This window comes from Amia ocellicauda, chromosome 19, assembly GCF_036373705.1.
Source record: "Amia ocellicauda isolate fAmiCal2 chromosome 19, fAmiCal2.hap1, whole genome shotgun sequence".
NCBI classification, from domain to species: Eukaryota; Metazoa; Chordata; class Actinopteri; order Amiiformes; family Amiidae; genus Amia; species Amia ocellicauda.
This window is the reverse complement of record NC_089868.1, coordinates 8,692,121-8,706,889: the sequence shown is the minus strand read 5'-3', so window position 1 is coordinate 8,706,889 and position 14,769 is coordinate 8,692,121. Positions and strand designations below refer to the sequence as shown.

Here is a 14,769-nt window from a genome sequence, read left to right as displayed (position 1 = left end):
GCAATTAAATTATAATATAAAACTTAACCTACAATGTTTGCAATATGTTCAGTTGATATTTAAATTAAAAATGAATGTATTTTATTATTGTATTTGTGTTCTAACAGCTAGTGCCATCTTTTTTATGTGCTATAGTTTGGACTTGGCAGCTTGATTTGCAATAATCAGTTTGGTTTACAAATTACTTGAATTCCATTTCAATTTGAATCCAACATTTACAAAATTAAATTGCTCTCCGTCAGTTAAATCATATTGGTAGTGGAAAAATAAAGAGACTGCACAGTTATGAAGAAGAAAATGTGTTCTGTAATAGAAGTCAAATATCCAAGTAGTAAATATAATGTCTATACAGTATATGAAACCTACAATATATATATATATATATATATATATATATATATATATATATATATATATATACACTCACCTAAAGGATTATTAGGAACACCATACTAATACTGTGTTTGACCCCCTTTCGCCTTCAGAACTGCCTTAATTCTACGTGGCATTGATTCAACAAGGTGCTGAAAGCATTCTTTAGAAATGTTGGCCCATATTGATAGGATAGCATCTTGCAGTTGATGGAGATTTGTGGGATGCACATCCAGGGCACGAAGCTACCGTTCCACCACATCCCAAAGATGCTCTATTGGGTTGAGATCTGGTGACTGTGGGGGCCAGTTTAGTACAGTGAACTCATTGTCATGTTCAAGAAACCAATTTGAAATGATTCGACCTTTGTGACATGGTGCATTATCCTGCTGGAAGTAGCCATCAGAGGATGGGTACATGGTGGTCATAAAGGGATGGACATGGTCAGAAACAATGCTCAGGTAGGCCGTGGCATTTAAACGATGCCCAATTGGCACTAAGGGGCCTAAAGTGTGCCAAGAAAACATCCCCCACACCATTACACCACCACCAGCAGCCTGCACAGTGGTAACAAGGCATGATGGATCCATGTTCTCATTCTGTTTACGCCAAATTCTGACTCTACCATCTGAATGTCTCAACAGAAATCGAGACTCATCAGACCAGGCAACATTTTTCCAGTCTTCAACTGTCCAATTTTGGTGAGCTTGTGCAAATTGTAGCCTCTTTTTCCTATTTGTAGTGGACCGTCTGGCACCAACAACCATGCCACGCTCAAAATTGCTTAAATCACCTTTCTTTCCCATTCAGACATTCAGTTTGGAGTTCAGGAGATTGTCTTGACCAGGACCACACCCCTAAATGCATTGAAGCAACTGCCATGTGATTGGTTGATTAGAAAATTGCATTAATGAGAAATTGAACAGGTGTTCGTAATAATCCTTTAGGTGAGTGTGTATATATATATATATATATATATATATATATATATACCAGAAAAAACATCTATAAAACAAAATCTGACCTTCAGATAAAACTCCCAAATCTGACATTCTAAATACCAAAAATTGGGTCAAAAAAACAACTTTGCTCTAGGTCTAGGATATTAAATAATGCTAATAATCAGCTATGATTATACTTTGCAAGGGGACAAATGAGACTTCAACAAGAAAAAAAAAGCAGTTTCACAATGTTCTTCAATCATGAGAAATGTGAATTCTCCCTCAGCAGTATTAGCAATACTTACAAAAAAGCCATGAGTCTTGTATCTGCCTATGTGCAAATGGCATAAGTCTTTGCAATCTGTTTCTTTCAGGGGCTGTGCAAACAAAGCGTGGCTCCCTGTGCACTGAAGCGGAATGGCAGACGTCGCCACTCAGAAAACGTCTTGCAAAGGGCCCCTGGCAGACCATGGACAACATGTTTTACACCTGATTAGCAAACACATGCAACCACCTTACATATGTTTCATGAACTGCACACATTTCTGATTGAAGACAAACATGTTGGGGTGGGGGGGATGGAAAAAAAAAAGAAAAAAGAAAAAGGCTGTGCTGAAATTCAAGCACAAGCTTTGCAGGTCAAGGTCGCAGCAGATATTCAGAGGAAGGAGCAGAAGGAAGCACTACGGTAGAGTTTCTGACAAGTCTGCATTTTGTCATTTTAAAATTTCACTTGCATTTGGATTTACCCCTCTTCATCTCAATCAAAATGGCAAGTTTCACCCTTAAGAGCCCAATGTAATGTGTCTTATAGTATTATAGTATAGTATAGTATAGTATTATATTATAGTATCCAAATTTACAAGGCCTCTGTATGTGACAAAAGACGTCAAGGCTTGGCTCCTATCAGCTCCTCCGTGTGATCCACCACGGAGCTGCCTATAGAGGAAGAAATCGCCACTGCTGCAGTTACCTCTGACACTCAGGTGTCCGTGCAGAGGGCCGTCCACCGCCACCAGGTACACGGCTTTAATGTTGTCATTGTCGACGATCTGGAAATTCTCCCAGGTTATTGGTCTGGTCTGGCCCTCTAACAAATCCAGTCCTTGAGAAATAGGCATTCACGCACAGTACTCTGTTTATTAAACAAGACCAATTCACTCCAATAACAACAAGAATTTTCAAAACAACTACTGCTGTTACTGTGAATATTATCAATTGTCTGACGTGTGGCTCCTGTGTAAACTCCCTTCCTTACAGTGACTTCAATTATAACTGGATGACATCACTGAATAGGTCTTGATGAAGGTCTAAACAGCTAGCTAGTATATAGCAAGGCCATTTATATAGGGTTTTAAAAGGTAGAATGGTAGTTGTGCAGTGTTTTGAATACTATTACTGATTATTTACCCATATTCCACGAGACCCGTGGAGCGTTGGTCTCGGCTGTCCTGATCGAGAAATGGACCATGACTGGACCACTGCTGACAAAGAATGCATCAATAGCCACAAATTCCACCTGTACAGGAAAGGAAATTAATAATCAAAACAGAGAGGGCAAGTTATTAAGTGTGCATGTTCTGAGAATACTTGTATGTCCTAAGACCTTTTTTTTTTTGTCTTTTCTGATTTAAAATGTTTTGGCAGCCTTTTGACAGTAATCCTATCAGACTGAAAGGTCAGGATTCAAACAGAAGACCTTTAACAAATGTTCCCCTGCTTTTGTAATTACTGTTTATCACCTGGCATACTTCTTACACTTTAACCAGTCCTGTGCTGTGCTATATTATACATATTATAGTATGGTACTTATTATTATTTTTGTATAATTTTTTTGTGATGCCGTGCGAGGCAAGAAGAGGGGAGACCGCCCCTGTGAGGCTCAGCTTATCCCCGGACCCCAGGGGGTGAATTAAGGAAAAAGCACCCACTGCTTCCCCATGAATGTCTCTCCTCCTTTATTAATCAGGAAGCGACCCATAAGGCAGCAGGGGAGCCTGGGAGTGGGAGAGTGGGAGAGGGAAAAGAGAGCGAGAGAAGGATCATCACGGTGGTGGACAAACTGGGATTGCAGCTACAGATTTGTGATTTGGACAGCTTGCGGTTTGTTATTGCAAGAGGGATCTGTTTTACTCAATAAGGAGTTTGATTTGCGTTTCTGTATGTCTCTTTATATCCATTGACTGGCACACCTGTATATAAATAAGGAGCCCGGGTGCTGTGGCTAAACCCCCCCAGGTGCCACAATATATATAACCCACATTCTGTCATGGAACAGAACTGCCTCTACATTCACATATACTTACTTTTATTGTAATAAGAAACATGTTGCATTCATAATGTACTATGCTCCCTATGTAACTGTACGTGTTGCTGTTATACCAATTCAGTGTACTTCTCCAGTACTGCATTAATTTCAAGGTCAAATGTACACCACAGAAATTAGGTTTAGGTTCCTTTAAAACGACCAGGTGAACGAATCAATTCAGTTCAGCTGGAAATCTCCTTGGGCTGATGTGGCCACAGTTACTGAAACAGATTTCAATGATGACTGATAATAGTGAGCATTCTACAAATGATGTGTGGAAAGAAAACTGAAAATATGCAATGAAGTAAAAAAATTGTATACTACTGCCAATTGAAGATAAAGAAGTTCATATTTAGTACATTGACAGACACTCCATCGATTAATACATGTATTACATAATTATACAATTATATAAGTATACTTCTAATGTATTTTTATTTAAGGGTTCTTAAGCTATTTCCAAGACAGATATCACCATATCATACTGGGTGTTGATTTCAGATAACATTGCCTAAATAACCTGCGATGGTCCAGTATTACTGAAGTTCCCATGTACTGCTTTTAAAGCAATCCCACCCCTACAAAAACCAGTCAGCCCTCACATGGATGTACCTCATAGTTTCTCCTGTCCGTGTGGCTGCTGTTGGGGGGCTGGTAGGCGATCTTCATTTCATTGAGATCCTGCCAGCTGAAGGAAGAGACAGGCTTGGTGTGGTCGTCCAGGTGGGTGATGTAGCCTTCGGCAGGGGGTTTGGTGACGCTGAAGACCAGGCCAGACCGGGGAGTCTCATCATCCTCTGCGTCCACTGAGGCGGTGGACAGAGGGGTCAGGATGAATTGGTCCACCTCCAGGATAAACATGGACATGAAGGCCGCATGGGGGGCCTGGTTCAACATGGCACCCCGGATTGCCACTGGGATCCAAGCATTCTCCATCTGGCACAAACAAAGGTGGCATGAGCAGAACATTGAAACAGCACTGAGTTTTTGAATCTGCCATTTCAGCCTTATCCCTGTCATCCTGTTCTTGGTTCTTCTTGAAATGTCAACGCCAGTACCAAAGAAAGATCTGCGATCTGTGTCTTTTCATCTGAAATACTGAGCAGTGACAGCTTTTGTCTTATTGGCCTCCCTAAATAGATCTAAGACTCTCACAGTGTTTTGATGTTAAGAACAATGAGGTCAATCAAGCTTTCAAATAAAATGATAGCCACCCAAAAACAAAAGAGGAGAATGCTGAATGTTGTATCCTAGGGTATATCCCTAAAATGACAATTGTAGCACCAATAATTCCATGTCACAGTGGTTGAGGATTGTGAGTAGGAATCCCAGGATAAAACACTGCATTTGAAAAAGTTTACCACAGTGTTGTGTTTTTTTTAAAAGGGACTTCACACCTTAAGAATATAAATCACAAGAAATGTCAAGGCACATATGTATAGCTTTTTTTTTTTTGCATTGACATTTTCATAGTAACACCTAATACTAATACAAATCTTTTTTTGTTTTTTTTTCTTCACACATGAGTTTCTGAAAAGGAATTTAGGATGTAACTATTTCCTATGGATTCAATCTCTAAATCCATGGCAAAGACAAGTGTTACAGACTACATACTATCTATTGGTTGGGCAGTCAATTGCATGCACATGACAATTGTCCAGGTTGAGAAGCAATTTACTCATGAATACAACCAGTGGTTTGAAAAAGTTCCCGTTTTCAAATTAACACATTTATGAAGGCATTTTGTGTGAGTAGGTAAGCTGTAAGTATGTTAAAGTAACTCTTGTAAACATGCATGCATGCATACTGCCTGTACTCATTATATGTCCACAAAGCAGTAATTTAATTTCAATGAAACCTGTGGCATGATTCCTACATATGGCAAAGGCACTATGTTTAGTAGACAAAGAGCTGTGTCTTTGGGGAAGCAGTGTTTAGGTAGAAGGCATTTCACCTCTAGCAGCGCCCTGGTGGTTTGGTCTCGGATCTCCACCCTGAGTGGGATGTAGTCAATGTCAGGAGATGGGGGGCTGAGGTGCTGGTATTTCAGACCCATATGCAGGAAGTCCTCACAGTTGGCCTTCAGGAAACGCACTTCCTTCATGCCAGGGAAGCAGGCTTTGTTGCCAGAACAAGGGAGGCCTGTCTGTCTCCCTACAACAATAAACATAACCAATAAACAGTTTTAGTAAAACAGAAAAGTTGTCCTTGGTTTTGAACACCATAAAAACTCATTTAAAAGTTGCCTATATCAATAGGTGGTTTTGTTCCAAGATAAAAGAAAAATAGGAAAAGCCGTTTCCTTCAGCCTTCTGCTTTAATGTAATATACATCAGATTTTTACATCACGCCCTCGCTAGTGTCACCTACTGTTGCCTGCGCTTGGTTTAGCAAACAGTTGAACCACGAGATCCAAAGATAACGAATAATCAAGTCAATGCAGCAACAGCACTGACACAAAAAACATACGAAATTGAAAAAAGGAAAGTGAATGTTGTGTATAAATAAGAACAACAAACCTTTCAGTGATATGTATAGATCCACAGATGTCTGCTATGATAGTGTGCAAGCTATTTTCAGCAACAATCTTTGCGCACTGGGAGACAGCGCACATATTGAGTAGAACAGAAACCACTTTACTAGGCATGATTCCAAGTGCAAACCACGTTCAACTAATGGAACCACATTAAAGCATCCAGCCCTTACAACTTATTTGTAATTAGCAGGCAATTATTTTTAACAAGGTACAATTGTAATATTTTCTTAAGTGTACAAGGATAATAAAAATACATGTGTACAACAGCAGGTGAATTCATTCCAACTTGCCCAGACTTCCTCTGGGAATGTTGTGTGGAACAAAAAGCAAGCAATGGCTGTACTTCTGTGCAGAGACAGTAGTGTACGGATTCTGGCCATGTCATTAAAGATACTGCAAGCATGAGAGGAAATAAACTAATCTGGCAAAGTGATTTTGAATGGAGTTCATTAAGTGACTGGAAGTGTGTTTATGTTCCAAGCAACATCTTTGACTTCAAAAACCATGCTAGTACTGTACGTATGAACTCAATGTAATGAGTGAAGTAATTCTTACACCCTTAGTCTTCCATGCACATATATAACATGTATTATACTTACATTTTTACAAATCTCTTTAAAGCCTTCTGGAATTGAATTCGGTGTAGTTTTGGTTTCTTGTGTGAAAAACAACACATCCACCAAGACTAATCAAAGCTTACTTATACCATAAATAAGAATGAAATGTTTTCATATTCTTGCAAGTCCATTGGTACTGAGATACTCTCCAATGAGACAAGAGCAGGGAAAAGAAACATGTAACCAGTATAAATGTGCCCTGAGGAGGATTAGGAGATAAAACAACAACACATTTCAGGAAGCATTTGCAGCCATGCCTTTCAGAGCAGCAGTGTGAAGTAGTGGTCAGGGCTCTGGACTCCTGTGCAGAAGGTCGTGGCTTGAATGCCATGTGGGGGACACTGCTGTTGTACCGTTGAGAAAACAGAAGTATTCACAAGTTTCCACAAACAGACACATGAGAGTACAGGTGAGAGGCAGCCATCTTGTTGTTTTCCTAGTTTCAGACCAGGCTTTGCATTCCTCATTTTGTTTGAACTTTGCCTTAATTGAAGCTAATCTTGTCTGTAGTTTGCCTTAATTGTCAATTCAGTTCAGCTGCTGAGTTGGTGAAAGTAAATAGGTTGTAGAAAGGTGATTTAATCAAGGACTAGCAGGAATTTTGTGACAGGCGGAGCCAGGTGGAGCCAGATTAGTGTGAATTCAAAGCAGGTAGACAAAAGCTACTTAAAGCAGCTGTTGAGAAAGAGCTGCACTGTTTCTCAGTCACAGAAAGTTAAGCAGTTGACTACAGAACAGGAACCAAGAGATTGAAAAAACTAACATTTAGAAGCATGTGGCCACTACAGTGTCAGGTTTGCAGAATGATGGCCTTCCTGGATGAACTCATCAAAGAAGATTTAATTTGTGAACATTGTCAGCATGTTGAAGTCGTAGAGATCAAGGTCTATGATCTTGAGGCTCAGCTTGTTGATCTGCGCTGTATTAGTGATATAGAAGAATTAGTCAAATCAGCCCATGAGAGAGATGGTTTGCACGGCAAAACCTAGCAGAGTTGAAACCTTAGAGCAGGACAGCATAGAGAACTGCTTGGTTACAGTATGTCGTAACCGCAGAAAAGGGCGCGCACAACCCCTAGAGATATCTCAAGAGCTAGAAATGCCCAACAAGTTCCAACTGCTGGACACAGAGTTGGACAGTGACAGCTCACTGGGTGATGGGAGGACAGTTGAGCACCAGAGCACCATGGTGCCCACTCCCCTCCAGAAGAGGGAGGTAGTTATAGTAGGAGACTCAATTCTTAGAGGCGTAGATCACACAGTGTGTTCTAGTGATAAGGAGACCCAAATGGTATATTGCCTGCCTGGTGTTCAGGTTGCAGATCTCCCTAAACTAGTAGATGGGCTACTGGCCAAAGCCAGGGGAAATCTACTGGTCATGGTCCACATTGGAACCAATGACATAGGAAAAGGAAGGGCAGAGGTTCTGCAAGACAAATTTAAAGAGTTAGGAAAGAAACTAAAGAGCAGAACCTCCACAGAAGTTTTCTCCGAAATACTTCCGGTACCATGCATGGCCAGGGAGACAGGCAGAAATTAGAAAGTTTAGCACGTGGTTGAAATCTTGGTGTAAGGAAGAGGGGTTTACATTTATGGAGCATTGGTCTTTCTTCTGGGATAGATGGGACCTGTACAAACTGGATGGTCTACATCTAAACAGTAATTGAAAATCTTTTAAACTAGGGACCAGGGGGGCAGGGAGCTCTGACAATGGGAGATGTTCCACTAAGGAGAGAAAACCAAGGGAAACTACTAGTAGGAAAGTCCTGAAATGTCTGTACCTCAATGCCAGGAGTATAAGGAACAAAATGTTAGACCTAGAAGCCACAGTGCTGGCGTGTGACTATGATGTTGTAGGAGTGACAGAAACATGGCTTACAGAAAATGATGGGGATGAATACAAGCTGAAAGGATACACACAGTTTAGGAGGGACAGACAAAATCAAAGAGGTGGTGGGGTAGCATTATATGTCAAAAATGACATTGAGGTAGAAGAACTCAAATTAGATCCTTGTAACTAAACAATCTTTTTCGGTTAAACTTTTGAACAAAAGATCTGCAGGATTAGTGGTAGGAGTGTGTTACAGACCACCCAATTCAGATATTCAGAAAGATGTTGCATTGTACAGTGTAATCAGGACTGCATGTAACAAGGATGTGGCTGTTGTAATGGGGGATTTCAATTTCACAAACATAGACTGGGAAAGCCCAGTTGGGACTACAGAAGCAGAAATAGAAATGGTTGAGATGGTAAATGACTGCTTTCTAACTCAATTTGTCAGCACATGTAAAATGTTGGAAAAAATGATTTGACAGAAAATAGAGAAGCATCTTAATCAAAACCATATTCTTGGAGATAGTCAACATGGGTTTAGACGAGGCAGATCATGTCTTAATTTTTTTAGACTGTACAATGCACTAGTTAGACCTCATCTGGAATATTGTGTACAGTTCTGGGCTCCACACTTCAAGAAAGATATCACTGCTCTAGTGGCAGTTCAGAGGAGAGCAACCAGACTTATTCTTACTGTCCTCGTGGCGCCATCATAAGTGTGTGTCTTTTAAGTATGAGATTTAATGCTTCTTAACCTTAATAATCTGGAGTAAAAGATAAAAGCACACTTATTATATTACTTACCTTTTCTAAGTCCTGGGTTCAGCCCAGACGCTAGTGGTGTGTCTTTCTTGAGAGTCCTGGACGGGTCTACAGTGACTAGCTGTCCCTGAGCGGGGACGTGGGTCTCAGAGATCATTAACCTCACGGTGCAGAGGGTGCCTGGCCTCTGTCGGAAAGTCACCACTCGCCCGTCCATGGCGTTGGACACACCATGGAACTCGGGCACTTCCATAGTGAGCTTTCCCAAGCGGATCAAACTGTGTTCGGGATCAATGACCTGGACCTTCAGCAGGAATGTCTCCACAAAGGTTTCCTTCTCTGTGAACCTTGGCCATCAAAGATAGATCCTGTTACTTGGATGCTTGCAAAATTATATACACAGTAGGCCTGAAACTCTGCTAATTTGGTTGGATAAGATGGGTAAAACACTGTAAAGACCTACACTAGAGGAACAAAGAGTTTGTCATTCCATAAATGGTACACATAACAAATGCATGACAAGAAAAGGATCAATTAGGGAGGTACCTTTCTCTTGGGGCAAATGTGTTCAGATTAGTGACACAGACTTTGTCAGTTGAGCACAACATAATGTTGTCCACATAACTCGTAAGTTCTGGTTTTGCAATCTCATTATATTCTACGAGTCTACATATCTTTCTGCACTGACAGAGGAGATCATTGCAGAGAAGTGCAAGGCTATACTAGGGAGGGAAAATAGAGACACGGAGCACAGGCGTTACATTCTCATTTCATGCTTTAAAAGAGTCTTTAGTTTGCGGTTGAGATTAAATAAAATGTCACTCATTCTCCACCATACAGGGAAACCCACCTGTAGATTCTTAGCATGACACTGTCCTCGTCCAGAAGGGGACACCCGTTGTGGATGTATTTCACCTCGTCGGGTAGGAAGTGGCAATCGAACACCTAAGGAGCACAGACAGACCACGTCCCTCTTTGTGAAGCAGCAAAATACACTGGAACTGTTTTTCAGGACAATTAGTTTCAGTACATTTATTCTCTATGCGATTGCTGTGATGCTAAACTTGCTTCACCTCCCACCTCCCAATGAAAATCTTGTGGATATTCCCAAAATAGTTTAAAGTGATAATATATCAATATAATTGACTGGTTTCCCAAACTAAGCACCCCCCTCTCATTTTTACTGTTAGGAAACATATTTGTCTCAGGAGCAAAAAAGCCCTCGAGATTCTGTCTACAATTGCACCTGTCAGGTGTTACAAAGTGAGGTTAGAGACAAGTCAGGGGTTACCATACTGTAACTCATTTCCCCCTCAACACTCCCTGAAAAGGTGCCCAGTAAGCTCACATCAATATGGCACAGTATGTCCTCATTCTTCCAGAGCTAAATAGAGTTGCATCTTCTATGGATTTCACTTGCTGGGTCAAAAAAGCTTTTGGTACATTTTTGACAGAATATCCTGCTTTCAGGCAATCTTTAAACACAAGATAATAAATGCTTTCACCCTGCAGTTTGACAAGTTTTCATAATGGCCACTTACCTGAGGAGTAAATCTGCCAACCCTCTGTGTAACTGGCTCATTCAGCACCACCTCCACCTTGCATGTGTCCAGCTCTTTCGGGATGTCGAATTGCAGTTCATTATCTGTCACATACACCGCCTGTCCCCTGCCAACCTGGACTCCTGTGTTACGTCGGATGAGGCCCTGGGAGGAGGCAGCTGAAGTGACAGCTATGACCAGCCAAGAGAAGGTAGCCAGTCTCATGTTTGGACACAGTCCCAGTTCAGTTAATGTTGGAAATGCAACAAGCTTTGCGTCTCCCAAAGTGTTTTCCCTAGAGAATAGGCTGCAGCTGAGGATGTAATATGTTTCACTACAGCTCAAGCGATGTATCCTTTCGAATCAGGGAAATGTGAAAGACCTGACACTTCTGTAGCAGATGTGCCTGGGCTTTCTCAGCACACATCAACCAAAGAGAGGATTCTTCACATCTCAACTACCAGTTTGGGAGCCGATGTCTTCCAACTCCCATGTCCCAGACAGGTCCCAGTACCTGACAAATTAAATATACAGATGTTAAAGGGCCCAGCACACCTTCTTTGTTTAAGAAAATGGTGGTTTGCTTCTCCTGCCTGGCTTCTCTTTCTGACTGCAGCACAATGGTGCTCACGATTTTATACTAATTTCTCTATCTCCTTAATTGAAAAGCCAAGGAAAAATCAAAGGCCGGCATCTAACAAAAACTGAATTCTTTAAATTTGTTTCTGCTCGTTAGAGGCAATGCAATATATCATTATAGCAGATTTTTTTCTTAAACAAACAAAAAATATGATACAAGGGTACTCACACTTTCAGTTGCAGTCAAAAGAATTCACTTAATGCAACATTTAAAGCATTACAGTCTACATTTAAAGCAACATTTTTCAATTAGTTAAACAAGTATCATTAATTAAACTCGACTTATGTATTAATTATATATTTTCAGTGTGTTGATCACTGGTCCAGTCTACAGGAAACTGTCAATATTCCAGTGGACTGAACTGAGTTAAGAAGGGAGGTGTGAGTTAACCTTTGTTAGACTCCCTATTGATATTTAGCAACTGGAATTTGCTAATGACAATAAAAAAAAAAAGTAAAGTACTGAGCTCTACATGTTAAGGAAAATGGTTCACCCTTGAGTTAATTGTTACTATTACAGGAAATAAAAGGTTAAGCTATTCTGACCCCAAGTGAGGGACAAAAAATTGCATAACTTGACTGATCAAAGCAGAATGTCAAGTGTATCTGACATGTCACTTTGTACGCAGACAGGCATTAGGCCAGTGGTTCCCAAACCGGTCCTGGGGGACCCCCTACCCTGCTGGTTTTTGTTCCAACCGAGCTCTCAATTACTTAATTGAACTAATAATTTCCTAAATCAGAGACTTTTAATTATTTTAAACAGTAGGGGTTTTAAGTTAAGTATAGAATTATATTAAAAAACGTATTGAAGAAACAACTATTTTCTTACACAATTTAAAAAGTAAAATCTAAGCAGATTGTTACTTCAATTAAGGTTCAATTAAGTAATTGAGAGCTCGGCTGGAACAAAAACCAGCAGGGTAGGGGGTCCCCCAGGACTGGTTTGGGAACCACCGCATTAGGCCGTCCCTTTTCAAGTTATTTTTCAAGTGTTGCTGTATGTCTAGCCTGGAGAGGACAAGCTGCTCAGCAAGTGCTGTGTGCGTATTTGCAAAATACTTTGATTTAAGGGGACAGCTAAAATGAGGAGGAAGAAAAGGGGGTAATTACGAGGCCTTGTACACATGACTTCTTAGCTCTAATTGTCAGGAAATCTGTGCTGAAGGCTTAAGGGTAAGTCAAACAAACATGCCAAAACACCATTGCATTGTTTCTTTGCTTACACAGGGAATGAAAATCATAAAGTGCTACTTCTTAGTCTCTTAAAAGAATATTTACTTTGAAGTGTAACTGGAGTCAATTGTGGTCTCACAACATTAAGTGATGGCAGGAATTCAAAACATCCTCTACAGCTGTATTTGAGATTAAAAACAGAAATACATAAACAAACGAACAAGCAAATAAAGTAAGAAAGTGAGATGATAAGTATTAAATCAGTGATGCTAGTATTAATAGTACTAATACTGTCACTTGTATGCTTTTATCAACATTGACAAAAGATGACAGAGGATGACAACTGCTTGTAAGCAAACGAAGAGCAATCAGTTTCCTTCTAGAGTACCTATATAGTTACAGATTACACATATTACACAGACAGAAAGAGAGAATAACAGACCGATGCCACATTTACAGGTGTAGAATGTGTTGTGATTTTGCTCTGATGAGGCCTAATCCTAATAAGTAATTTTAATGCAATTGTGAATGTAATGACAGCAGGGCATAAGCAGATCCACCACATAAACACAATTTCAAGCTTTAAGAATGTAACATCTATTTTATGTCACTGTACTTTATTTTTATTTTTTACAAACCAGTCGTATAGAATAGCTCCTTAATATATTAGAATATAAGAAAAGCTGGATTTGCAATGCATTTGTCTCCTTACTCAGAACTGAATCTCTCCTTAAGATTTTAAGCAACTGTACTCGATATGTCTTGCAGATTTCTACTTTTATAATTAGTGCAAATGCAGCTCTAACAGCCAGTTCTACAGCAAACTACAGAAAAAAATCTAGCTCCTTATTAAAAGCTAGATCCTTCAAGAAAATTAAAACATTGCAATGAAAGACAGCAGTTTCCAGCCAGCCAGCTATTTAAATACCTTTTTCTTGGCCCGTGATGGATTTACTGTTCTTTTGGAAAGACGCTCCGCAGAGCTTATTTGCCAAAAGAACAGCACTGTAATGAGCAGAGCCCTTGTCTCGTACCTGCAGCTGCAGCTCTGGTTGGCCTTTTCCCTCACCGACTGTGACGATTGAAAACTCCTGAATCCTGTCACCGTGCCCCTCCTGTAAGCAGAAATTGCTGTTTACAGTTTAACACCTCAGAAACAAAAGGAGCACGAAAAAGAAAAGTGAAGTTTATAGTCCCTCTGAGATTGTCTCACCGCCAGCTCAACAAATGAGTAGCTGAAGTAAAAAAAAAAAAGAGAAAAAAAGCTTAACCTCCAAACACAGGAAATGTGCTGAACAGACCAAGAGTTCTCTATTGCTCTCCTGCACTCAACCCCAGATGTTCTCTATTCCCCAAAGATAGCAAATTCCCAGACCTCCAAAGCAGATTCCATAAGGACAAAAAAACCTGTTGGTTGCTAGTAGATACGTTTAAAAAGAAAAAGAAAAACAATTTCTTCTTAAGACTTCTTCTGTGTGTGAGGCACAGTAAGTTTAGTTGTATCCCTGTATAGACTCATGGGGAAGGAAGAGGGTGTTGGACTAGAAAAATACAAAGGACTTGTAAGGGCGCACACACACACACACACACACACACACACACACACACACACACACACACACACACACACACACACACACAGGCACACACAATTCACTTGACACTACCTTCAAAATGGCCTGGGGTAACCTGAAAGACAAAAGACATAAATCACCCTGCTGGGAAAGTCTTTTCAGCTCAAAGCACAAAGCCGCACTCTTCACCTTTGACTGCCTCTTTTCAGACCCGATGGCAGTTTTGCAGCACGGTGTTTGGAAAGAGCTGCACCGTCGTGGATAAACCTTCAGCATTTCACATTTAGATATCAGACTGAAACTGAACCTAAATCGTTCCTTCCCCCCCCTGTTCAACTCCTCTGAAAAAGGCAGGTTTGTATGCATGTCTGTGTCTGTGAGAGCCTGGGCCTGTGTGGAGGCAGGGGTTGACAGTTTTTAAAGTTTAGCTCTTTTGTCCAAACACGCACCTTGTTTGGACTCGCCTCTCT

The 14,769-nt window shown here is 40.5% G+C and overlaps 1 protein-coding gene across 1 annotated transcript in view; it reads right to left on the bottom strand.

The window, feature by feature from the left end:
* frem1b (Fras1 related extracellular matrix 1b) overlaps positions 1-14,252 on the bottom strand; it is a 56,035-nt gene extending 41,783 nt beyond the window's left edge. Inside the window, exons 1-8 of the mRNA XM_066691908.1 lie at positions 13,760-14,252; positions 10,911-11,424; positions 10,220-10,314; positions 9,412-9,716; positions 5,576-5,775; positions 4,234-4,557; positions 2,724-2,832; positions 2,287-2,418 (exon numbers count right to left, since the gene is read on the bottom strand). Of these exons, the coding sequence (XP_066548005.1) occupies positions 2,287-2,418; positions 2,724-2,832; positions 4,234-4,557; positions 5,576-5,775; positions 9,412-9,716; positions 10,220-10,314; positions 10,911-11,135 (1,390 nt within the window). The 5' untranslated portion in view covers positions 11,136-11,424; positions 13,760-14,252. The remainder of the gene's footprint in view (positions 1-2,286; positions 2,419-2,723; positions 2,833-4,233; positions 4,558-5,575; positions 5,776-9,411; positions 9,717-10,219; positions 10,315-10,910; positions 11,425-13,759) is intronic.
* Between the last annotated feature and the right edge of the window lie 517 nt (positions 14,253-14,769).